The sequence below is a fragment of the Struthio camelus genome, chromosome 3 (assembly GCF_040807025.1).
Source record: "Struthio camelus isolate bStrCam1 chromosome 3, bStrCam1.hap1, whole genome shotgun sequence".
NCBI classification, from domain to species: domain Eukaryota; kingdom Metazoa; phylum Chordata; class Aves; order Struthioniformes; family Struthionidae; genus Struthio; species Struthio camelus.
In genome coordinates this window covers 4,036,557-4,061,392 of record NC_090944.1, presented here as the reverse complement: position 1 = coordinate 4,061,392, position 24,836 = coordinate 4,036,557, and the positions used below count along the sequence as shown (strand labels likewise).

The window sequence follows — 24,836 nt, the reverse complement described above, 5'->3', positions numbered from 1 at the left end:
GAGAGGAGGAGGCCAGACTCTTCTGCGTGGTGCCCAGCAACAGGACGAGAGGCAACAGGCACAAACTGAAGCACAGGAAGTTCCATATGAATAGGAAGAAAAACTTGCTGACTGTGAGGGTGACAGAGCACGGGACCAGGTGGCCCAGACAGACTGCAGACTCTCCTTCCTTGGAGATATTCAAAAGCATCTGGACACAGTCCTGAGCAAAATGTTGTAGGTGACCCTGGTTGAGCGGAGGTGGGGGTTGGACTAGATGATCCCCAGAGGTCCCTTCCAACCACAACCATTCTGTGATTCCTAGCACCAGACCGGTCCCCACCCAAGTCCACAGCTGGGCCAGCCATGCCTGGGGGAAACTTTCCCCTCCCAGCCAAGGCCCACCCAAACTGCCCCCAGGCATGCCCTGCCTGGGTTAACCCCTGCCTCTGCCCAGGGAGGGTTGGGGCTGCATGCATTGGCCAGGTGCTCCAGTGTGACAGCGCATGCAGGCAGACACCATGAGCGAGCACAAGTGAAACCAAAGCACTAACACCCTATTCTGAAAGCCAGCGAGCATTTCTTATAGACCCCCCTGGCCTTCACAACAGGCAGAGGTCTCTGCTGTTTGCAGAGCTGCCAGATTTCCATTCGTCTGTGGGATGGACGTGGCATGGAGAGACAATAGTCATGGCACAGAAAAGGGGGGGGAAGAGCCAGGATCGCAGGCATGCCCTGCAGAACAGGTTCATGCTTCTGGTTTGCCCAAGGCAGCCTGAGCATCCGCTGTGAGCCAGGATTCACCCTGGATAAAGCCACTGCAGATCCTGCTGCAACTGGAATCACCCTTAGGTTACAAAATCAGTGAGCAACATGACATTCTCACAGAAGCTCTAATTAACCTCTCTTTCTTTGCACACTGGGCATCTTCCTGTCTTGGTCTAAAGGCCAGCCACACAGGGCTAGACCTTCAGCTCTCGGAAAGGTCAACATCTTGCCTAAGCAAGCTAATCTAAGCTTCTTAGGAGGTCAGTGGAGAGAGAATGGCACATCTGAGGACAATTCTACCTGCGTGCATTATGCCTTATCCTAGAATGGGATATACCATCTTCTGGAGAGGCTGAGGGCTCTTTTCGGACTGCAGAAGGAGCCTAGATGACATGCTTGCACCTGGGATACTAAAATTAAGTTGACTAAGTGTTGCCAAAGGAAACTAGTGACTGCCTGGCTACCTTGCCAAGACATTTGTTTGATGGTGAAGGTAGGCATCTATATGACCCCTTGCAAATTGTGGTGACATACCAGGCTGGGTGTAAACAGTTCCAACATCCACCTTGAAGGAGCCTACCAAAGTCCCACTGCGCAACAGATTTTTTGAGTGGATCACCTGAAAAGCGAGGGAGAACAACAAGTCAGAGCTTTTTTTCTGCCCAGGCATGCTGGGAGGGGTAGGGCTGTTTCTAATGTTTGACACTGAACCCTTCTAAAGGATTTGATGCATCTTGCTTAGTTTGGGCAGGAGATATAATCACTCTATGAAGCACAGTGTGGTTGGCAGCTCTTGTTTAGCAGTCTTGCAAGCAAGTGTACACTTGGATTCAATAGGAAAAAAAAGTAAAAAAAAAAAATCATCTCTGAAACAAGATGCAGTGTTCCAGCTACTATGGCACCAAACACTGAGACATTCTGCTCAAGGAAGTGTCTCAAAGATGCTTGAAATCTATGCTTTAATTCCCTTCCTGGGAGAAATTACACAGCCAGACTATGCATGGGATAGATGTGGATGCTCCTAGCCAGCCTGCTTTGATCTGTGAATCTACGAATCTCCTTCCTAGTCTTCCTTTGCGGCTCTGGGGAGAGCTGGAGCCTCTGTTTTGCTCTCATTATTTACAACTCTGAATTTCCTCAAGAGCTGTACCCACCCTCATGCTTCAGGGAATCCACTGGCAGCCTCAGGAAGCTCTTGCTTCTCCCCAAGCCTAAAGAGACATCCTGAGACAGGCTTAGTTTTGCCTAGCTAGGAAATACCAGAGAGCAGCCACAGAGCAACAGAGGGAACACGAGTGGAGGGGGGTGTGGCTGCAGCAATAAGGACACTGACAGAGGGACTGGAGGGGTCTGCAAAGGAGGTGAGGCTCGTAGGACATGAGGGCTCAGAGAGAGGGACTGAGCACCTCCGCTCCTGCCAGAGGTCTCGCATCAAGGGTCTTAAATCCATCCCAACAAGTAAGTAAAATGGGTTGGTTTCCACCAAAGCCCACTGAAAAGGGCAACACAACCATGCTCACCTACGGACAGCTTGATGATCTTATCGAACACGACATCTGGGGGAACATGGAAATCAAAGACAAAGCACTGAAAGAGAAGGAGCATGCGTGAAAGCAGGGAAGCAGGCATGGGCTCCTTCTGAATTGAAGGACAACATTATGGTCCATATCCCACCAACAGAGACGTGTCTGGGCAGAGGAACAGCCTGCAGTTCATGTCACAGCTGCAGAGGGACCCATGTCAGCCCAACAACTGACAGCATCAGTGATCTGAGAAACTAAAATAAAGCATTAACTTCTTGGAAAGACTCAGAAAGTGGGCACAGGCTCATTTAATTTGAAACTGATCAAGTGAGGGGTTGTCTTGCTTTGGTTCTTTGTCACCATTTTGTAAAATACCAGAGGGCCAAGGTTTCATCCCTCCTTCTGCATGGTTTCTGATTTCATCTTACTCCAGCAAAAGGTAACAGAAGAAAAAGAAAAACCAAAGTCAAATAAATGTAATTTGCTGTCAAACTGCAGTCTAGGCCTTGAGGAGCAACAAGCCTCTGGAGCAGCGCCTCAGGAAAAATCCAGCTCACCTCATTGTAGTAAGGGCAATTAGTCGAGTCCTTCATGGACGTGCATTTCTTTTCATCTCCAACCTCCACACAGGCCACGGGGTCCATGTTGAGCCCAACCAGCTGCCGTGCCTCAATGACTGTGATGCTGACCTGGGGAGAGAGATTCATGGACCTCCACCTTGGCTGCCCTAAACTGTGTCTCCACCTGGCTCTCCTCTCCAAGGTGCTTTCAGTGCCGGGGTGGCAGCTGGGTAATCTCTCTTCATCACACAAAAGGGACAGGGCTGCTCCTACAAGCCTGAGCGCGCTGCGGCATGGCATGGGAGGTAGGCGCATCAGAGCAGCCCTGTCCGTTCAGATGGCTCTTCTGCTCCAAGAGCACGTAAGGCACAAAGTTGAACAGATTTAGCTAAGCTGCAGGAGCAGACACTCTGCTACTGATGCCCTAACTGGCTTAACTTGCTTCTGCTAAAAAATACAAGGGGTAAACCGCTCATAAAAGACAGCTGAGCTCTCTAAAGAAGAGGACAAGACTGCCTGGCATTGATTGCTGCACAAACTGACTTACTGCAGAGGAGCTGAGTTGCAAATGCAACCTCCTACCCCTCACCCAAAGCTGCACCAGCTTAACAAACCCAGCTCAAATCCCTTCCTCGTTTAAAGCGCAGCAAGGTAGGTGCGAATACTCTCAGACTCCTTCTGAGGAGGTAAGCAGCTAAGGTCACTGCTCTGTTCCCTCACCATTCCCAATGAAGAGCAGCCTTGTGATACTCCTGTTTGCACTGGCCAATTAACTGAACCTCTTGCTCTGTCTTGCACATAATTCGTCTTGCACCTTCCTCCTCCTCCTTACATTCTGATTATACTATTCCAGAACCAGGGACACTCAGTCCTCGTCGTCCTCGCAACTTGCTTTAGGCTTTTTATGCGTATAATTAAACCTCTTCCACATACTGCTCTACTGCATCTTCTGATGGCAACTGGTCTCTCGTGGGATTTAGAAGTGGACGCCGTAAGTGGTCTACAATAAACCTTTAACAACAAATCATTATTTGCATTGGTCCCAGACATCCCTAGGAACGTGCTACTGCACTAACACGCAAGGACAGAAAAGTAAACGGCTGCCGAATCAGCATGACTCAGGGAAAGCGAGAAGAGGAACAAGATAACAGCAACCAGGCACCAACCTACCAGAGGAAATCCAACGAGTACTGCCAGCCAGGCCTCGTGTCAATTGGGAACGCTAAAACAGGTACTGAAAGCCTTTGGAAATTAAGAGAACTGTGTTGGAGATTGCCTGCTTCAAACCCTGATTAAGCTGGGCTTTCTGGGCTTGTCACAATGGACAGCAAATCCAGTTAACTACTTAAGCTATAGCTTATCACTCTAGCATTTAAACACCAGCTTTTTGAAAGTCATCCTCCCACAGGAACAATACCTGAAACAGTCGTTCACACGTGAGCCAGCCTTCAGACTTAACAAACAAATTGTCAGTTGCTTTTGTGAGCGCAGTACATTGAAACCCGCGCTGGACTCGCTCCCAACAACGCCATGCCAAGGTCCATAACCTGCTGCACGGGGAGGAGGCACAGCCTCGGTGGGACTCCAGCAAGCCTAGGCCTGCTCAAGTGACTGTCAGTCCTTCCTCCTGGTCCCAGAGCTGTCCCACAGGCCATCGGGGACAAAGGCTTCAACTAAGAGATTCAGCTCCTCAAGGAACTACTCTGCTGATAGTTGTGGTCCAAGAAAGTGTGAAAGAAAAGTTCTCAACTCGCCTCTTCCTCCCCTTAAACACTCCCTGTGAAATGGTCTCTCTCTGGGCTCTGAACCCCCCGAGCTGAAGTTGGGGGCACAGCGTTGTCACCTACCTGATAATCCATCGGCCTCCCAGCACTCGGCTCCATTTTGATATCAAGCTTGGACCTTCCAAAGGGCAGGAAAAAAGACCTCCGTCAAACAACAGATGAACTCACTGCAGACTGTGACAGAGCATTTCCCAGCGTTACTCCTCGCAGTGCCAGCTCCCTTGGCATGAGAGGAATATAAACTCCAGGGGCTGTGAAATGCCACTGAACATTCTTTGTTCAAGCGTTTCTGAAAACAGTTGCATGGGGCAACGTGATTTCCAACATATCTCAGCTCAGGGAACACATGGCTCTGGGGAGCAGGCACGTCTGAGAGTTTGCCATCACCTCCTGGCTTGCACAAGCTCACATCTGGCCTTCACCTCTTGTTGGAGACACTGGTGGTTACAGCCGTGACGGAAGCCAAGGAGACTGTGTCTGGGTCCAGTCCACCTCCTAGTCTCATGGCTTTTCGGCCCAGGTCTTCTGCTTCCAAAACAGCAGGTTCCTCTGCATAAAGGCACACAGACAAAAGAACGTCTCTTGTTGTTTCCACTCGGTGGATAATTAAAGACTCCGAGAAAGGTAACCAATACATCCTATCAACCTCTCCTGGTAATACAAAGAACAGTGGTCACCTGGTCAGGTCAAGACAACCTGGTTTAAAATGGATTTTAAAAGAGGTTTGCGTAGCGTGACACATTATTCCACCTGTGCTGTGTGCCAGCACAGTTTCATGAAGGCAATAAGCTTTGGAAAACTGAAATCCGACAAATGAGCAATGCAGACTTCACGAGGTAAAAGAGCATGTGAACATGTGCTGCAGCTCTAACTGCCATAAGGTGATGCACTGCTGAGGATGAAGGGAGGTGGGGAGCTGCTTTAGGGTCACTGGTTTGTTTCGTTGGCACAGGGGGAAATACTACCAAAACCACGCATAGAGCACAGACATCGCTTTTGGGAAACAGGTTTCCTACCTCGTGGCTAATCCAAGACTTGGATCAGTTGCTTCACCATAGTCTGGCCCGGTTCTGTGAGATAATACAGAAATAACCTTGGGCTTCAGCTGAAGTGAGGGGGATCTAGGCTGGATGTTAGGAAAAGCTTTCCTAGGTGGAGAGAGGCACTGCAGCAAGTTGTGTGTGAAAAGAGTGTCCTCATTTCCACTGAGGGACCTAAGCAGATTCCATCCTGCCACGTGTGGGTGGAGGGACAGACCAGCACCTTCCCAGCTCTGCTTGCAGTGATTCAGTGGGTTTGTTTGACCTGAGCAGAACTGGCAATCTGCCTGGGATGGCAGAAAGAAGCAGACCACCACTCAGGAGGGATGCTGGGAGGACCACGCCCTGTGGAGGGCAAAGGGGGAGGAAGGATACACACAGCTGTGAGGCAATGACCACATGAACAGTTGTTGCAACTGTTCCCCCACCACTGGTAAATCTACATGTGAATGTACTCCACAATCTGGAAGTACAGCCTTTTCATGCCTTTGCATCCCAGATGGCTTTCCTCATCACCTTAGGTGAAGTCTTCACCACAAGAACACCCTTTCACTGGGGAGGGCAGGAAGATCACCAAGGTTTCAGTATTATGCCTCTACAGTCTGCCAAGGCCTCTACCTCTATAGTGTCTCAGGCCAAATCCCTCCTTTCTTCTCTTAAAAGCTGGCTGAACAACAAAGATTTGCCCATGAAGAATATCTAAAGCAACATTTGGTCTTCCTCCACAAAAAGGCATTCCTCAATTTCTTTGTCACTGAAACATCATAATTTGAGCCGAATGGAAACAACAACAAATTTCCGATCGCTAACCACCTTCTGCCTTTCCAGAAAGGTGTCCCATTTCAGCACTGTAGCAGGTATCGAGATCTTGGAACGGACAACCTTGAGGCAACAGAGCCCTACCTCTCACTGTGCTGCTGCAACGCTATTCATGCGGGTCTCCATGCATCACAGAGAAGCAGTGAAAGGGCTAAATCACGCTTTTTGCTCTTACACTTGCAAGTAATCCTTAAAATAAGCCAGAAACTGCCCACCTGACTTCCAGGTTTCACCATGATCTCACAAAGCGGGTGAGATCTGGCAAAGCCTTCAGTGTAAGGCTCTCTCCATCTATCCCTGCTTCCCAGATTCCCCCATGGAGACCCTCTCTCCAGCCTTCACCCTGTCCACCAAATGCTCCCTGCCTAATCCCTGAGTTACCAACAGCGTTGATGTGTGCCACTTACAGGGCCGGGGGGGAGGGGTCAGGGTCGGTCTCATCCATAAGTGGATGGAACCAGGGGCTTTCCTGGAACAGCAGTACTGGATCAGGGAACAACCTCCTCCCAGCACCTACCTTGCTTCTGATGATCATCCTTTGGTGGACGCGTCTTGCCAAGCTTCATGGCTGAAAAAACTCCTTTCCCAGCTCTGGAAGAAGACGTGGGAAAGAACTCATTGTATCCTGTACTTTTAGTGGTGTTCTCTGTGACACAGGGGACAACAGGAGGTTTCACAGAATCACAGAATGGTTGAGGTTAGAAGAGGGACTGCTAACTTCCTGCTCACTTCCTCCCCCAGCTCCTTTATCTGGCAATACAAAGGGTCAACCACAGCACACCTTGCACAGGAGAGCTGACTGTCAGCCCAGGCCTCACAGAAAGGCCCCAGGCACTGCCTGCAGCCTGACACCTGCAGAGCTGCATCTGCTGTCTGAGGGTCTGTCTGGGTTGAAGTCTCACACACAGCTGAGGCAGCACCTCCAACAGCCACTGGGGAATGTGCTCTGCAGCATGTCATGACCATGCCCCAAGGAAGGACACACCACTGCAGAAAAGGGAGAGGCACCTTCTTTGCCTGCTGCCCAAACTGCTGCCTCTGCTGGCCCCACTCTGGGAGCTGGGCTCTAGGCCTGGCTCTTACATAGGCCTCTGCCCAGCAGTGACTCACAAGGGTGCTTGACCCACCCAATCAGGAGCCACCTGAAACAAAAGCCCCAACTCCCTCTGACCAGGCCAGCCCAGAGAGCTCGTTAGCAGCAGCCCCACCTAGCTAGGACTTCCCAGGAGAAGTTAAGTCAAGGCCCCCTGCAGTAGTCCTTGCCTAGCTCTCCCTTCCTGCTAGCAGCAAGCACCGTCTAGTTCCTCGGGGGTCCCCAGAAAGCCTCCCCAACTTCCAACAAGGCCCACAAAAGGCCCAGGCAGAGCCCAGACACTGCTGTGCAAACTGCTGCGTCTGTTTGCTGCGTCTGTTTGCTGTGCTCTGCAGCTCATCACTGCACCATGACAAGAACAGGTGCGTTTTCACCAAAACAGAGCCATCCGGCTCTGCCTGTGCAGTGCAGATGTTGCTGTTGCCCTCTTTTCAGCACGCGCCCCCACAATCCTTTCTTGGCCTCGGCAGCTCAGCACGGCCATGCCCACCTCTCTGCCTCTGGGCTGCATCCTGCTCTGCCCCGGCCTGTACCTCCCCCTGCTCCTGGGGCATCTGCACAGGCCACAGGCACACACTAGTGCCCTCCCCATTCCAGCACCTGCCGCAGGGGCAGACCTCTGCAGCCAAGGCCTCCCCTTAACCCTGCCTCCCGCCTCTCTGCCCAAAGCTCCCCGTCTGCCGGGGGGGAAGGAAGGAGGCTGTGGCAACAAGAGCCACACAGAGAGTGAGGGAGGGCAGCTCCTCCGTGCCCTTTGGGGGAGCTGGTCTTGTCATAGGTTTGCTCAGGGGATCTGGGCCTTGTGTTGGGGGTGCTGGGCTTGTTGTGCGGGTGCTGAGGGTCACTGAACTTTGTGTTGGGAGTGCTGAGTGGATCTGCTTGTTGTGTTGGGGGTGCTAGGTTTGTTTTCGGGCTGCTCAGTGGAGCTGAGCCTTGTGTTGGGGGTGCTGGGGTTGTCATGGTGGTGCTTAGGGGATCTGGGCGTTGTGCAGGAGGTGCTGAGCCTTTTGTTGCGAGTGCTAGGCTTGTCGCGGGGGTGCAGAGAGGATCTGGACCTTTCTTATGGGGCTGCTGGGCTTGTTTTGGGGGATCTGGGCCTTGTGTTGGGGGTGCTGGGCTTGTGGGTCTGCTGAGGGGATCGGGACATTGTGTTGGGACTGCTGGGCTTGTCATGCAGGGTGCTGAGGGGATCAGGGCCTTGTGTTGGGGAGAGCAGGGCTTGTTGTGGGGGTGCTGAGGAAAGCTAGGTCTTGTTTTTGGGGTGCTGGGCCTTGTTTTGGGAGTGCAGAGGGGATCAGGGCCCTGTTTTGGGGGTGCTGAGTAGATCTGGGCGGTGAGTTTGTTGTGTTGGGCTTGTGGGAGTGCTGAGGGGATCTCGAGCTTGTATTGGAGATGCTGGGCTTCTGGTGGGGGTGCTGAGGGGTCTGAGCTTTGTGTTGGGGTTGCTGGGCCTTGTGTTGGGAGTGCTGAGGGGATCTGGGTATTGCGTTGGGGGTGCAGGGCTTGTGGTGGGGCTGCTGAGGGGATCTGGGCTTCGTGTTTGTTGCGTTGAGCTTGTGGGAGTGCTGAGGGCATCTGGGGCTTGTCTTGGAGGTGTTGAGCTTGTGTTGCGGGTGCAGGGCTTTCTGTGGGGGTGCAGAGGGGAGCTGGGCGTTGTGTTGGAGTTGCTAGGCCTTGTTGTGGGGTTGCTAAGGGGATCTGGGCTTGTTTTCGAGGTGCTGGGCTTGTGTTGCGGGGGCTGGCCTTGTTTTGGGGGTGCAGAGGGGAGCTGGGCGTTGTGTTGGAGGTGCTGGGTCTTGTTTTGGGGGATCTGGGGCATTGTGTTGGGGGTGCTGGTCTTGTCATGAGGGTACTGAACGGGATCTGGGTGTGGTGTTGGGGGTGCTGGGCTTTGTTTTGGGGGTACTGAGGGGATCTGATCATTCTTTTGGAGGTGCTGGGCTTGTGGTGGGCGGTGCTGAGGGGATCTGGGCGTTGTGTTGGGGGTGCTAGTCTTGTCGTGGGGGTACTGAGTGGTCTGGGCCTTGTCTTGGGATTGCTGGGCTTGTCGTAGTGGTGCTGAGGGAATCTAGGCCTTGTATTGGGAGTGCTGGGATTGTGGTGGGAGTGCTGGGCTTGTGGTGGGGGTGCTGAAGGGATCTGGTCCTTGTGTTGGAGGTGTCGGGTTTGTCATAGGGATACTGAGGGGTCTGGGCCTTGTCTTGGGGGTGCAGGGCCTTGTCTTGGGGGTGCTGAGGGGATCTGGGCTTTGTGTTTGTTGCGTTGAGCTTGTGGGAGTGCAGAGGGGATCTGGGCTTGTTTTCGAGGTGCTGGGCGTGTGTTGCGGGGGCTGGCCTTGTTTTGGGGGTGCAGAGGGGATCTGGGTGTTGTGTTGGGGGTGCTGGTCTTGTCATGAGGGTACTGACTGGGATCTGGGTGTGGTGTTGGGGGTGCTGGGCTTGTTGTGCGGGTGCTGAGGGTTTTTGGACATTGTTTTCGAGGTGCTGGGCTTGTGGTGGGTGTGCAGAGGGGATCTGGGCTGTGTGTTTGTTGTTTTGGGCTTGTGGGAGTGCTGAGGGGATCGGGGCCTTGTGTTGGGGGTGCTGGGCGTTCTGTGCGAGTGCGGTGGGGATCTGGGGCTTCTATTGGAGATGCTGGGCTTGTGGTGGGGGTGCAGAGGGGATCTGGGGCTTGTTTTCGAGGTGCTGGGCTTTGTTGTGGGGGTGCCGAGGGGATCTGGGCCTTGTGTTGGGGGTGCTGGACTTGTCATAGTGGTGCAGAGGGGATCTGGGCTTGTGTGGGGGGTGCTGGGCGTGTTGTGTGAGTGAGGAGGGGATCTGGGGCTTGTATTGGAGGTGTTGGGCCTTGTGTTTGGGCTGCTGAGGGGATCTGGGCTGTGTGTTTGTTGTTTTGGGCTTGTGGGAGTGCAGAGGGGATCTGGGCCTTGTTGTTGGGGGTGCTGGGCCTTGTGTTGGGGGTGCTGAGGGGATCTGGGCCTGTTTTCGAGGTGCTGGGCTTGTCATGCAGGGTGCTATCCTTGTTTTGGGGGTGCAGAGGGGAGCTGGGCATTGTGTTGGAGGTGCTGGGCCTTGTGTCGGGGGATCTGGGTGTTGTGTTGGGGGTGCTAGGCTTGTTTTCGGGCTGCTCAGTGGAGCTGAGTGTTGTGTTGGGGGTGCTGGTCTTGTCATGAGGGTACTGAACAGGATCTGGGCTTTGTGTTGGGAGTGCTGGGCGTGTTGTGCGAGTGCGGAGGGGATCTGGGGCTTGTATTGGAGGTGTTGGGCCTGTTATGGGGGTGCAGAGGGGATCTGGGCTGTGTGTTTGTTGTGTTGGGCTTGTGGGAGTGCAGAGGGGATCTGGGCTTGTCATGGGGGTGCTGAGGGGATCTGGACCTTCTTGTGGGGGTGCTGAGGGAATATGGGGCTTGTTTTGAGGTGCTGGGCTTGTCATGCAGGCTGCTGGGCTTTTTGTGGAAGTGCAGAGGGGAGCTGGGCGTTGTGTTGGCGTTGCTGGGCCTTGTTTTGGGGGTGCTGAGGGGATCTGGGGCATTGTTTTGGGGGTGCAGAGGGGAGCTGGGCGTTGTGTTGGAGTTGCTGGGCCTTGTTTTGGGGGTGCTGAGGGGATGTGGGCCTTGTGTCGGGGGAGCTGGTCTTGTAATGGGTTTGCTGAGGGGATCTGGGCCTTTTTTGGGGGTTCTGAGGGGATCTAGGGCATTGTGTTGGGGGTGCTGGGCCTTGTGTTGGGGCTTGTCGAGGGGATGTGGGTGGTGTGTTTCTTGAGTTGGGCTTGGGGGAGTGCAGAGGGGATGATGGGCTTGTTTTGGGGGTCCTGGGCTTGTGGTGGGGGTGCTGAGGGGATCTGGGCCTGTTTTCGAGGTGCTGGGCTTGTCATGCAGGGTGCTAGCCTTGTTTTGGGGGTGCAGAGGGGAGCTGGGCGTTGTGTTGGGGGTGCTGGGCTTGTGGTGGTGTGCTGAGGGGATCTGGGCCTTGTGTTGGGGGAGCTGGTCTTGTAATGGGTTTGCTGAGGGGATCTGGGCCTTGTTTTGGGGTTGCTGAGGGGATCGGGGCATTGTGTTGGGGGTGCTGGGCTTGGGGTAGGGGTGCTGAGGGGATCTGGGCATTGCGTTGGGGGTGCAGGGCTTGTGGTGCAGCTGCTGAGGTGATCGGGGCATTGTTTTGGAGGTGCGGGGCTTGTAGTGGCGGTGCTGAGGGGATCTGGCCATGTTTTCGAGGTGCTGGGCCTTTTTTTCCGTGGTGCAGAGGAGATCTGGGCATTGTGTTGGGGGTGCTGGGCTTGTGGTGGGGGTGCTGAGGGGATCTGGGCTGTGTGTTTGTTGTGTTGGGCTTGTGGGAGTGCAGAGGGGATCTGGGCTTGTCATGGGGGTGCTGAGGGGATCTGGACCGTCTTGTGGGGGTGTTGAGGGAATATGGGGCTTGTTTTGAGGTGCTGGGCTTGTCATGCAGGCTGCTGGGCTTTTTGTGGAAGTGCAGAGGCGAGCTGGGTGTTGTGTTGGAGTTGCTGGGCCTTGTTTTGCGGGTGCTGAGGGGATGTGGGCCTTGTGTCGGGGGAGCTGGTCTTGTAATGGGTTTGCTGAGGGGATGTGGGCCTTGTTTTGGGGTTGCTGAGGGGATCGGGGCATTGTGTTGGGGGTGCTGGGCTTTTGTGGGGGTGCTGAGGGGATCTGGGCATTGCATTGGGGGTGCAGGGCTTGTGGTGCGGCTGCTGAGGTGATCGGGGCATTGTTTTGGAGGTGCGGGGCTTGTAGTGGGGGTGCTGAGGGGATCTGGCCATGTTTTCGAGGTGCTGGGCCTTTTTTTCCGTGGTGCAGAGGAAATCTGGGCATTGTGTTGGGGGTGCTGGGCTTGTGGTGGGGGTGCAGAGCGGATCAGGGCCTTGTGGTGGGGGTGCTGAGGGGATCTGGGCATTGTGTTGGGGGTGCTGAGGGGATCGGGGCATTGTGTTGGGGGTGCTGGGTGTTGTTTTTGGACTGCTGGGCTTGTGGTGGGGATGCTGAGGTGATTTAGGCCCTGTTTTTGTTGTGTTGGGCGTGTGGGAGTGCCTAGGGGATCTGGGCTGTGTGTCGGGGGTGCTCAGGGGATCTGGGCGGTGTGTTTGTTGTGTTGAGCTTGTGGGAGTGCTGAGGAGATCTGGGGCTTGTTGTGGGGGTGCTGAGGGGATTTGGGCGTAGTGTTGGGGGTGCTGGGCTTGTTGTGGCTGTGCTTAGGGGATCTGGGCTTTGTTTTCGAGGTGCTGAGCTTTGTTGTGGGGGTGCAGAGGGGATCTGGGGCTTGTGTTGGGGGTGCTGGGCTTGTCATGCAGGGTGCTGAGGGGATCTGGGGCTTGTTTTAGGGGTGCTAGCCTTTTTTCCGTGGTGCAGAGGAGATCTGGGGCTTGTTTTCGAAATGCTGGGCTTGTGGTCGGGGTGCTGAGGGGGCCTGGGCATTGTGTTGGGCGTGCTAGGCTTGTAGTGGAGGTGCTGAAGGGATGTGGGGCTTGTTTTCAAGGTGCTGGGCCTTTTTTTGGTGGTGCAGAGGTTTATCAGGTACTTGTTTTGGAGATGCTGCGCTTGTGGTGGGGTTGCAGAGGGGATCTGGACATTGCGTTGGGGGTGCTGAGGGGATCTGGGCCTTGTGTTGGGGGTGCTGGACTTGTCATAGTGGTGCTGAGGGGATCTGGGCTTGTGTTAGGGGTGCTGGGCGTGTTGTGCGAGTGCGGAGGGGATCTGGGGCTTGTATTGGAGGTGTTGGGTTTGTTATGGGGCTGCTGAGGGGATCGGGGCCTTGTGTTGAGGGTGCTGGGCCTTGTTTAGGGAGTGCAGAGGGGATCTGGCCCTTGTGTTGGGGGTGCTGAGTGGATTTGGGCTGTGTGTTTGTTGTGTTGAGCTTGTGGGAGTGCTGAGGCGATCATGGTCTTGTGTTGGGGGTGCTGGGCTTTTTGTGGGGTGCAGAGGGGAGCTGGGCATTGTGTTGGAGGTGTTGGGCTTGTCATAGGGGTACTTAGGGGATCTGGGCCTTGTCTTGGGAGTGCTGGGCCTTGTGTTGGGGGTGCTGAGGGGATCTGGGCTGTGTTTTTGTTGTGTTGAGCTTGTGGGAGTGCGGAGAGGATCTGGGGCTTGTTGTGGGGGTGCTGAGGGGATCAGGACATTGTGTTGGGGGTGCTGGGCTTGTCATGGAGGGTGCTGAGGGGATCTGGGCCTTGTGTTGGGAGAGCTGGGCTTGTTGTGGGGGTGCTGAGGAAAGCTAGGTGTTGTTTTAGGGGTGCTGGGCCTTGTTTTGGGAGTGCAGAGGGGATCAGGGCCCTGTTTTGGGGGTGCTGAGTAGATCTGGGCTCTGTGTTTCTTGTGTTGGGCTTGTGGGAGTGCTGAGGGGATCTCGAGCTTGTATTGGAGATGCTGGGCTTGTGGTGGGGGTACTAAGGGGATCTGGGCATTGTGTTGGGAGTCCTGGGCTTGTCATGGGGGTGCTGAGGGGATCTGGGCGTTGTGTTGGGGGTGCTGAGGGGATTGGGGCCTTGTATTGGGGGTACTGAGGGGATCAGGGGCTTGTTTTCGAGGTGCTGGATGTGTTTTGGGAGTGCAGAGGGGATCAGGGCCTTGTGGTGGGGGTGCAGAGGGGATCTGGGCATTGTGTTTGGTGTGCTGGGCTTTGTTGTGGGGGTGCAGAGGGGATCTGGGCCTTGTGTTGGGGGTGCTGGACTTGTCATAGTGGTGCAGAGGGGATCTGGGCTTGTGTTAGGGGAGCTGGGCGTGTTGTGCGAGTGTGGAGGGGATCTGGGGCTTGTATTGGAGGTGTTGGGCCTGTTATGGGGGTGCAGAGGGGATCTGGGCTGTGTGTTTGTTGTGTTGGGCTTGTGGGAGTGCAGAGGGGATCTGGGTTGTGTCATGGGGGTGCTGAGGGGATCTGGACCTTCTTGTGGGGGTGCTGAGGGAATATGGGGCTTGTTTTGAGGTGCTGGGCTTGTCATGCAGGCTGCTGGGCTTTTTGTGGAAGGGCAGAGGGGAGCTGGGCGTTGTGTTGGAGTTGCTGGGCCTTGTTTTAGGGGTGCTGAGGGGATGTGGGCCTTGTGTTGGGTGCGCTGGGCTTGTCGTGGACGTGCTGACGGGATCTGGGCATTGTGGTGGAGGTGCTGGGCTTGTCGTAGGGGTACTGAGGGGTCTGGGCCTTGTCTTGGGAGTGCTGGGCGTTGTGTTGGGGGTGCTGAGGGGATGTGGGCCTTGTGTCGGGGGAGCTGGTCTTGTAATGGGTTTGCTGAGGGGATGTGGGCCTTGTTTTGGGGTTGCTGAGGGGATCTGGGCATTGTGTTGGGGGTGCTGGGCTCGTGGTGGGGGTGCTGAGGCGATCTGGGCTTGTTTTCTAGGTGCTGGGCTTGTCATGCAGGCTGCTAGCCTTGTTTTGGGGGTGCAGAGGGGATCTGGGCGTTGTGTTGGGGGTGCTGGGCTTGTGGTGGGGGTGCTGAGGGGATCTGGGCTTTGTGTTGGGGGTGCTGGGCTTTGTTGTGGGGGTGCAGAGGGGATCTGGGCATTGTGTTGTGGGTGCTGGGCGTGTTTTGGGAGTGCGGAGGGGATCTGGGGCTTGTATTGGAGGTGTTGGGCCTGTTATGGGGGTGCAGAGGGGATCTGGGCTGTGTGTTTGTTGTGTTGAGCTTGTGGGAGTGTTGAGGGGATCATGGGCTTGTTTTGAGGTGCTGGGCTTGTGTTGCGGGTGCTGGGCTTGTTTTGGGGGTGAAGAGGGGAGCTGGGCATTGTGTTGGAGGTGCTGGGCCTTGTGTCGGGGGATCTGGGTGTTGTGTTGGGGGTGCTAGGCTTGTTTTCGGGCTGCTCAGTGGAGCTGAGTGTTGTGTTGGGGGTGCTGGTCTTGTCATGAGGGTACTGAAGGGGATCTGGGCATTGTGTTTGGGGTGCTGGGCTTGTGGTGGGGGTGCTGAGGGTATCTGGGCGTTGTGTTCGGGGTGCTGGGCTTGTGATGCAGATTGCTGAGGGGATCTGGGCGTTGTGTTGGGGGTGCTGGGCGTTGTGTTCAGGGTGCTGAGGGGATCTGGGCATTGCATTGGGGGTGCTGGGCTTCTGGTGGGTGTGCAGAGGGGATCTGGGCGGTGTGTTTGTTGTGTTGAGCTTGTGGGAGTGCTGAGGGGATCTGGGGCTTGTGGTGGGGGTGCTGAGGGGATTTGGGCGTTGTGTTGGGGGTGCTGGGCTTGTGGTGGGGGTGCTGAGGGGATCGGGGCGTTGTGTTCGGGGTGCGGGGCTTTGTTGTGGGGGTGCTTAGGGGATCTGGGCATTTTTTTTGAGGTGCTGGGCTTTGTTGTGGGGGTGCAGAGGGGATCTGGGCCGTGTGTTGTGGGGGCTGGACTTGTCATAGTGGTGCTGAGGGGATCTGGTCCTTGTGTTGGGGGTGCTGGGCGTGTTGTGCGAGTGCAGAAGGGATCTGGGGCTTGTGTTGGGTGCGCTGGGCTTGTCGTGGACGTGCTGACGGGATCTGGGCATTGTGGTGGAGGTGCTGGGCCTGTTATGGGGGTGCAGAGGGGATCTGGGCTGTGTGTTTGTTGTGTTGGGCTTCTGGGAGTGCTGAGGGGATCTGGGGCTTGTTGTGGGGGTGCTGAGGGGATCAGGGCACGGTGTCAGAGGTGTTGGGCTTGTCATCGGGGTACCGAGGGGTCTGGGCCTTGTCTTGGGAGTACTGGGCCTTGTTTTGGGGGTGCAGAGGAGATCTGGGCCGTGTGTTTGTTGTGTTGGGCTTGTGGGAGTGCTGAGGGGATCATGGGCTTGTTTTCGAGGTGCTGGGCTTGTCATGCAGGGTGCTAGCCTTGTTTTGAGGGGGGCAGAGGGGAGCTGGGCATTGTGTTGGAGGTGCTGGGCCTTGTGTCGGGGGATCTGGGTGTTGTGTTGGGGGTGCTAGGCTTGTTTTCGGGCTGCTCAGTGGAGCTGAGTGTTGTGTTGGGGGTGCTGGTCTTGTCATGAGGGTACTGAACGGGATCGGGGCATTGTGTTCGGGGTGCTGGGCTTGTTGTGGGGGTGTTTAGGGGACCTGGGCATTGTTTTTGAGGTGCTGGGCTTTGTTGTGGGGGTGCTTAGGGGATCTGGGCCTTGTGTTGGGGGTGCTGGACTTGTCATAGTGGTGCTGAGGGGATCTGGGCTTGTGTTAGGGGAGCTGGGCGTGTTGTGCGAGTGCGGAGGGGATCTGGGGCTTGTATTGGAGGTGTTGGGCCTGTTATGGGGGTGCAGAGGGGATCTGGGCTGTGTGTTTGTTGTGTTGGGCTTGTGGGAGTGCAGAGGGGATCTGGGCTTGTCATGGGGGTGCTGAGGGGATCTGGACCTTCTTGTGGGGGTGCTGAGGGAATATGGGGCTTGTTTTGAGGTGCTGGGCTTGTCATGCAGGCTGCTGGGCTTTTTGTGGAAGTGCAGAGGGGAGCTGGGCGTTGTGTTGGAGTTGCTGGGCCTTGTTTTAGGGGTGCTGAGGGGATGTGGGCCTTGTGTCGGGGGAGCTGGTCTTGTAATGGGTTTGCTGAGGGGATGTGGGCCTTGTTTTGGGGTTGCTGAGGGGATCTGGACATTGTTTTTGAGGTGCTGGGCTTTGTTGTGGGGGTGCAGAGGGGATCTGGGCCTTGTGTTGGGGGTGCTGGACTTGTCATAGTGGTGCTGAGGGGATCTTGGCTTGTGTTAGGGAGGCTGGGCGTGTAGTGCCAGTGCGGAGGGGATCTGGGGCTTGTATTGGAGGTGTTGGGCCTGTTATGGGGGTGCAGAGGGGATCTGGGCTGTGTGTTTGTTGTGTTGGGCTTGTGGGAGTGCAGAGGGGATCTGGGCTTGTCATGGGGGTGCTGAGGGGATCTGGACCTTCTTGTGGGGGTGCTGAGGGAATATGGGGCTTGTTTTGAGGTGCTGGGCTTGTCATGCAGGCTGCTGGGCTTTTTGTGGAAGTGCAGAGGGGAGCTGGGGCATTGTGTTGGGGGTGCAGGGCTTGTGGTGGGGGTGCTGAGGGGATCGGGGCATTTTGTAGGGGGTGCTGGGCTTGTGATAGGGGTGCTGAGGGCATGTGGGCATTGCGTTGGGGGTGCAGAGGGGATCTGGGCATTGTGGTGGGGCTGCTGAGGGGATCTCGGGCATTGTTTTGGAGATGCGGGGCTTGTAGTGGGGGTGCTGAGGGGATCTGGCCATGTTTTCGAGGTGCTGGGCCTTTTTTTCCGTGGTGCAGAGGAGATCTGGGCATTGTGTTGGGGGTGCTGGGCTTGTGGTGGGGGTGCTGAGGGGATCTGGGCGTTGTGGTGGGGGTGCTGAGGAGAACGGGGCCTTGTATTGGGGGTACTGAGGGGATCAGGGGCTTGTTTTCGAGGTGCTGGATGTGTTTTGGGAGTGCAGAGGGGATCAGGGCCTTGTGGTGGGGGTGCAGAGGGGATCTGGGGCTTGTATTGGAGGTGTTGGGCCTGTTATGGGTGTGCGGAGGGGATCTGGGCTGTGTGTTTGTTGTGTTGGGCTTGTGGGAGTGCAGAGGGGATCTGGGCTTGTCATGGGAGTGCTGAGGGGATCTGGACCTTCTTGTGGGGGTGCTGAGGGAATATGGGGCTTGTTTTGAGGTGCTGGGCTTGTCATGCAGGCTGCTGGGCTTTTTGTGGAAGTGCAGAGGGGAGCTGGGCGTTGTGTTGGGAGTTGCTGGGCCTTGTTGTGGGGGTGCTGAGGGGATCTGGGCTTGTTTTTGAGGTGCTGGGCTTGTGTTGCGTGTGCAGGCCTTGTTTTTGCGGTGCAGATGGGAGCTGGGCGTTGTGTTGTGGGTGCTGGGCTTGTGGTGGGGGTGCTGAGGAGAGCTCGGTCTTGCACTGGGGGTGCTGGGCTTGTGGTGGGGGTGCAGAGGGGATCTCAGTGTTGTGTTACGGGTGCTGGGCTTGTGGTCGGGCTGCTGATGGGATGTGGGCCTTGCGTCGGGGGAGCTGGTCTTGTAATGGGTTTGCTGAGGGGATGTGGGCCTTGTTTTGGGGTTGCTGAGGGGATCGGGGCATTGTGTTGGGGGTGCTAGGCTTGTGGTAGGGGTGCTGAGGGGATCTGGGTATTGCATTGGGGGTTCAGGGCTTGTGGTGCGGCTGCTGAGTTGATCGGGGCATTGTTTTGGAGGTGCGGGGCTTGTAGTGGGGGTGCTGAGGGGATCTGGCCATGTTTTCGAGGTGCTGGGCCTTTTTTTCCGTGGTGCAGAGGAGATCTGGGCATTGTGTTGGGGATGCTGGGCTTGTGGTGGGGGTGCTGAGGGGATCGGGGCATTTTGTAGGGGGTGCTGGGCTTGTGATAGGGGTGCTGAGGGCATGTGGGCATTGCGTTGGGGGTGCAGAGGGGATCTGGGCATTGTGGTGGGGCTGCTGAGGGGATCTCGGGCATTGTTTTGGAGATGCGGGGCTTGTAGTGGGGGTGCTGAGGGGATCTGGCCATGTTTTCGAGGTGCTGGGCCTTTTTTTCCGTGGTGCAGAGGAGATCTGGGCATTGTGTTGGGGGTGCTGGGCTTGTGGTGGGGGTGCTGAGGGGATCTGGGCGTTGTGGTGGGGGTGCTGAGGAGAACGGGGCCTTGTATTGGGGGTACTGAGGGGATCAGGGGCTTGTTTTCGAGGTGCTGGATGTGTTTTGGGAGTGCAGAGGGGATCAGGGCCTTGTGGTGGGGGTGCAGAGGGGATCTGGGGCTTGTATTGGAGGTGTTGGGCCTGTTATGGGTGTGCGGAGGGGATCTGGGCTGTGTGTTTGTTGTGTTGGGCTTGTGGGAGTGCAGAGGGGATCTGGGCTTGTCATGGGAGTGCTGAGGGGATCTGGACCTTCTTGTGGGGGTGCTGAGGGAATATGGGGCTTGTTTTGAGGTGCTGGGCTTGTCATGCAGGCTGCTGGGCTTTTTGTGGAAGTGCAGAGGGGAGCTGGGCGTTGTGTTGGGAGTTGCTGGGCCTTGTTGTGGGGGTGCTGAGGGGATCTGGGCTTGTTTTTGAGGTGCTGGGCTTGTGTTGCGTGTGCAGGCCTTGTTTTTGCGGTGCAGATGGGAGCTGGGCGTTGTGTTGTGGGTGCTGGGCTTGTGGTGGGGGTGCTGAGGAGAGCTCGGTCTTGCACTGGGGGTGCTGGGCTTGTGGTGGGGGTGCAGAGGGGATCTCAGTGTTGTGTTACGGGTGCTGGGCTTGTGGTCGGGCTGCTGATGGGATGTGGGCCTTGCGTCGGGGGAGCTGGTCTTGTAATGGGTTTGCTGAGGGGATGTGGGCCTTGTTTTGGGGTTGCTGAGGGGATCGGGGCATTGTGTTGGGGGTGCTAGGCTTGTGGTAGGGGTGCTGAGGGGATCTGGGTATTGCATTGGGGGTTCAGGGCTTGTGGTGCGGCTGCTGAGTTGATCGGGGCATTGTTTTGGAGGTGCGGGGCTTGTAGTGGGGGTGCTGAGGGGATCTGGCCATGTTTTCGAGGTGCTGGGCCTTTTTTTCCGTGGTGCAGAGGAGATCTGGGCATTGTGTTGGGGATGCTGGGCTTGTGGTGGGGGTGCTGAGGGGATCGGGGCATTTTGTAGGGGGTGCTGGGCTTGTGATAGGGGTGCTGAGGGCATGTGGGCATTGCGTTGGGGGTGCAGAGGGGATCTGGGCATTGTGGTGGGGCTGCTGAGGGGATCTCGGGCATTGTTTTGGAGATGCGGGGCTTGTAGTGGGGGTGCTGAGGGGATCTGGCCATGTTTTCGAGGTGCTGGGCCTTTTTTTCCGTGGTGCAGAGGAGATCTGGGCATTGTGTTGGGGGTGCTGGGCTTGTGGTGGGGGTGCTGAGGGGATCTGGGCGTTGTGGTGGGGGTGCTGAGGAGAACGGGGCCTTGTATTGGGGGTACTGAGGGGATCAGGGGCTTGTTTTCGAGGTGCTGGATGTGTTTTGGGAGTGCAGAGGGGATCAGGGCCTTGCGGTGGGGGTGCTGAGGGGATCTGGGCATTGTGTTTGGTGTGCTGGGCTTGTGGTGGGGGTGCTGAGGGGATCTGGGCATTGTGTTTGGTGTGCTGGGCTTTGTTGTGGGGGTGCAGAGGGGATCTGGGCCTTGTGTTGGGGGTGCTGGACTTGTCATAGTGGTGCTGAGGGGATCTGGGCTTGTGTTAGGGGAGCTGGGCGTGTTGTGCGAGTGTGTAGGGGATCTGGGGCTTGTATTGGAGGTGTTGGGCCTGTTATGGGGGTGCAGAGGGGATCTGGGCTGTGTGTTTGTTGTGTTGAGCTTGTGGAAGTGTTGAGGGGATCATGGGCTTGTTTTGGAGGTGCTGGGCTTGTGTTGCGGGTGCTGGGCTTGTTTTGGGGGTGCAGAGGATAGCTGGGCGTTGTGTTGGAGTTGCTGGGCCTTGTTTTGGGGGATCTGGGCGTTGTGTTGGGGGTGCTGGGCTTGTCATGGGGGTGCTGAAGGGATCTGGGCGTTGTGTTTGGGGTGCTGGGCTTTGTTGTGGGGGTGCAGAGGGGATCTGGACATTGTTTTTGAGGTGCTGGGCTTTGTTGTGGGGGTGCAGAGGGGATCTGGGCCTTGTGGTGGGGGTGCTGGACTTGTCATAGTGGTGCTGAGGGGATCTGGGCTTGTGTTAGGGAGGCTGGGCGTGTAGTGCCAGTGCGGAGGGGATCTGGGGCTTGTATTGGAGGTGTTGGGCCTGTTATGGGGGTGCAGAGGGGATCTGGGCTGTGTGTTTGTTGTGTTGGGCTTGTGGGAGTGCAGAGGGGATCTGGGCTTGTCATGGGGGTGCTGAGGGGATCTGGACCTTCTTGTGGGGGTGCTGAGGGAATATGGGGCTTGTTTTGAGGTGCTGGGCTTGTCATGCAGGCTGCTGGGCTTTTTGTGGAAGGGCAGAGGGGAGCTGGGCGTTGTGTTGGAGTTGCTGGGCCTTGTTTTAGGGGTGCTGAGGGGATGTGGGCCTTGTGTTGGGTGCGCTGGGCTTGTCGTGGACGTGCTGACGGGATCTGGGCATTGTGGTGGAGGTGCTGGGCTTGTCGTAGGGGTACTGAGGGGTCTGGGCCTTGTCTTGGGAGTGCTGGGCGTTGTGTTGGGGGTGCTGAGGGGATGTGGGCCTTGTGTCGGGGGAGCTGGTCTTGTAATGGGTTTGCTGAGGGGATCAGGGCCTTGTTTTGGGGTTGCTGAGGGGATCTGGGCATTGTGTTGGGGGTGCTGGGCTCGTGGTGGGGGTGCTGAGGCGATCTGGGCTTTGTGTTCGGGGTGCTGGGCTTTGTTGTGGGGGTGCAGAGGGGATCTGGGCATTGTGTTGTGGGTGCTGGGCGTGTTTTGGGAGTGCGGAGGGGATCTGGGGCTTGTATTGGAGGTGTTGGGCCTGTTATGGGGGTGCAGAGGGGATCTGGGCTGTGTGTTTGTTGTGTTGGGCTTGTGGGAGTGCAGAGGGGATCTGGGCTTGTCATGGGGGTGCTGAGGGGATCTGGACCTTCTTGTGGGGGTGCTGAGGGAATATGGGGCTTGTTTTGAGGTGCTGGGCTTGTCATGCAGGCTGCTGGGCTTTTTGTGGAAGTGCAGAGGGGAGCTGGGCGTTGTGTTGGAGTTGCTGGGCCTTGTTTTGCGGGTGCTGAGGGGATGTGGGCCTTGTGTCGGGGGAGCTGGTCTTGTAATGGGTTTGCTGAGGGGATGTGGGCCTTGTTTTGGGGTTGCTGAGGGGATCTGGGGCATTGTGTTGGGGGTGCAGGGCTTGTGGTGGGGGTGCTGAGGGGATCGGGGCATTTTGTAGGGGGTGCTGGGCTTGTGATAGGGGTGCTGAGGGCATGTGGGCATTGCGTTGGGGGTGCAGAGGGGATCTGGGCATTGTGGTGGGGCTGCTGAGGGGATCTCGGGCATTGTTTTGGAGATGCGGGGCTTGTAGTGGGGGTGCTGAGGGGATCTGGCCATGTTTTCGAGGTGCTGGGCCTTTTTTTCCGTGGTGCAGAGGAGATCTGGGCATTGTGTTGGGGGTGCTGGGCTTGTGGTGGGGGTGCTGAGGGGATCTGGGCGTTGTGGTGGGGGTGCTGAGGAGAACGGGGCCTTGTATTGGGGGTACTGAGGGGATCAGGGGCTTGTTTTCGAGGTGCTGGATGTGTTTTGGGAATGCAGAGGGGATCAGGGCCTTGTGGTGGGGGTGCTGAGGGGATCTGGGCATTGTGTTTGGTGTGCTGGGCTTTGTTGTGGGGGTGCAGAGGGGATCTGGGCTTGTGTTAGGGGAGCTGGGCGTGTTGTGCGAGTGCGGAGGGGATCTGGGGCTTGTATTGGAGGTGTTGGGCCTGTTATGGGGGTGCAGAGGGGATCTGGGCTGTGTGTTTGTTGTGTTGGGCTTGTGGGAGTGCAGAGGGGATCTGGGCTTGTCATGGGGGTGCTGAGGGCATCTGGACCTTCTTGTGGGAGTGCTGAGGGAATATGGGGCTTGTTTTGAGGTGCTGGGCTTGTCATGCAGGCTGCTGGGCTTTTTGTGGAAGTGCAGAGGGGATCTGGGGCATTGTGTTGGGGGTGCAGGGCTTGTGGTGGGGGTGCTGAGGGGATCGGGGCATTTTGTAGGGGGTGCTGGGCTTGTGATAGGGGTGCTGAGGGCATGTGGGCATTGCATTGGGGGTGCAGAGGGGATCTGGGCATTGTGGTGGGGCTGCTGAGGGGATCTCGGGCATTGTTTTGGAGATGCGGGGCTTGTAGTGGGGGTGCTGAGGGGATCTGGCCATGTTTTCGAGGTGCTGGGCCTTTTTTTCTGTGGTGCAGAGGAGATCTGGGCATTGTGTTGGGGGTGCTGGGCTTGTGGTGGGGGTGCTGAGGGGATCTGGGCGTTGTGGTGGGGGTGCTGAGGAGAACGGGGCCTTGTATTGGGGGTACTGAGGGGATCAGGGGCTTGTTTTCGAGGTGCTGGATGTGTTTTGGGAGTGCAGAGGGGATCAGGGCCTTGTGGTGGGGGTGCAGAGGGGATCTGGGCATTGTGTTTGTTGTGCTGGGCTTTGTTGTGGGGGTGCAGAGGGGATCTGGGCTTGTGTTAGGGGAGCTGGGCGTGTTGTGCGAGTGCGGAGGGGATCTGGGGCTTGTATTGGAGGTGTTGGGCCTGTTATGGGGGTGCAGAGGGGATCTGGGCTGTGTGTTTGTTGTGTTGGGCTTGTGGGAGTGCAGAGGGGATCTGGGCTTGTCATGGGGGTGCTGAGGGCATCTGGACCTTCTTGTGGGAGTGCTGAGGGAATATGGGGCTTGTTTTGAGGTGCTGGGCTTGTCATGCAGGCTGCTGGGCTTTTTGTGGAAGTGCAGAGGGGATCTGGGGCATTGTGTTGGGGGTGCAGGGCTTGTGGTGGGGGTGCTGAGGGGATCGGGGCATTTTGTAGGGGGTGCTGGGCTTGTGATAGGGGTGCTGAGGGCATGTGGGCATTGCATTGGGGGTGCAGAGGGGATCTGGGCATTGTGGTGGGGCTGCTGAGGGGATCTCGGGCATTGTTTTGGAGATGCGGGGCTTGTAGTGGGGGTGCTGAGGGGATCTGGCCATGTTTTCGAGGTGCTGGGCCTTTTTTTCTGTGGTGCAGAGGAGATCTGGGCATTGTGTTGGGGGTGCTGGGCTTGTGGTGGGGGTGCTGAGGGGATCTGGGCGTTGTGGTGGGGGTGCTGAGGAGAACGGGGCCTTGTATTGGGGGTACTGAGGGGATCAGGGGCTTGTTTTCGAGGTGCTGGATGTGTTTTGGGAGTGCAGAGGGGATCAGGGCCTTGTGGTGGGGGTGCAGAGGGGATCTGGGCATTGTGTTTGTTGTGCTGGGCTTTGTTGTGGGGGTGCAGAGGGGATCTGGGCTTGTGTTAGGGGAGCTGGGCGTGTTGTGCGAGTGCGGAGGGGATCTGGGGCTTGTATTGGAGGTGTTGGGCCTGTTATGGGGGTGCAGAGGGGATGTGGGCTGTGTGTTTGTTGTGTTGGGCTTGTGGGAGTGCAGAGGGGATCTGGGCTTGTCATGGGGGTGCTGAGGGGATCTGGACCTTCTTGTGGGGGTGCTGAGGGAATATGGGGCTTGTTTTGAGGTGCTGGGCTTGTCATGCAGGCTGCTGGGCTTTTTGTGGAAGTGCAGAGGGGAGCTGGGCGTTGTGTTGGGAGTTGCTGGGCCTTGTTGTGGGGGTGCTGAGGGGATCTGGGCTTGTTTTTGAGGTGCTGGGCTTGTGTTGCGTGTGCAGGCCTTGTTTTTGCGGTGCAGATGGGAGCTGGGCGTTGTGTTGTGGGTGCTGGGCTTGTGGTGGGGGTGCTGAGGAGAGCTCGGTCTTGCACTGGGGGTGCTGGGCTTGTTGTGGGGGTGCAGAGGGGATCTGGGTGTTGTGTTACGCGTGCTGGGCTTGTGGTCGGGCTGCTGATGGGATGTGGGCCTTGTGTCG

General features: G+C 56.8%; 1 protein-coding gene across 1 annotated transcript in view; it reads right to left on the bottom strand.

Annotated features, from left to right (window-relative positions):
* The window catches only part of LOC138066510 (otoferlin-like), an 84,221-nt gene that overhangs the window by 32,060 nt on the left and 27,325 nt on the right, over positions 1 to 24,836 (bottom strand). The window contains 6 exon segments of the mRNA XM_068936379.1: positions 1,212 to 1,366; positions 2,272 to 2,334; positions 2,828 to 2,959; positions 4,678 to 4,732; positions 5,037 to 5,163; positions 6,991 to 7,064. Coding sequence (XP_068792480.1) covers positions 1,212 to 1,366; positions 2,272 to 2,334; positions 2,828 to 2,959; positions 4,678 to 4,732; positions 5,037 to 5,163; positions 6,991 to 7,064 — 606 coding nt within the window.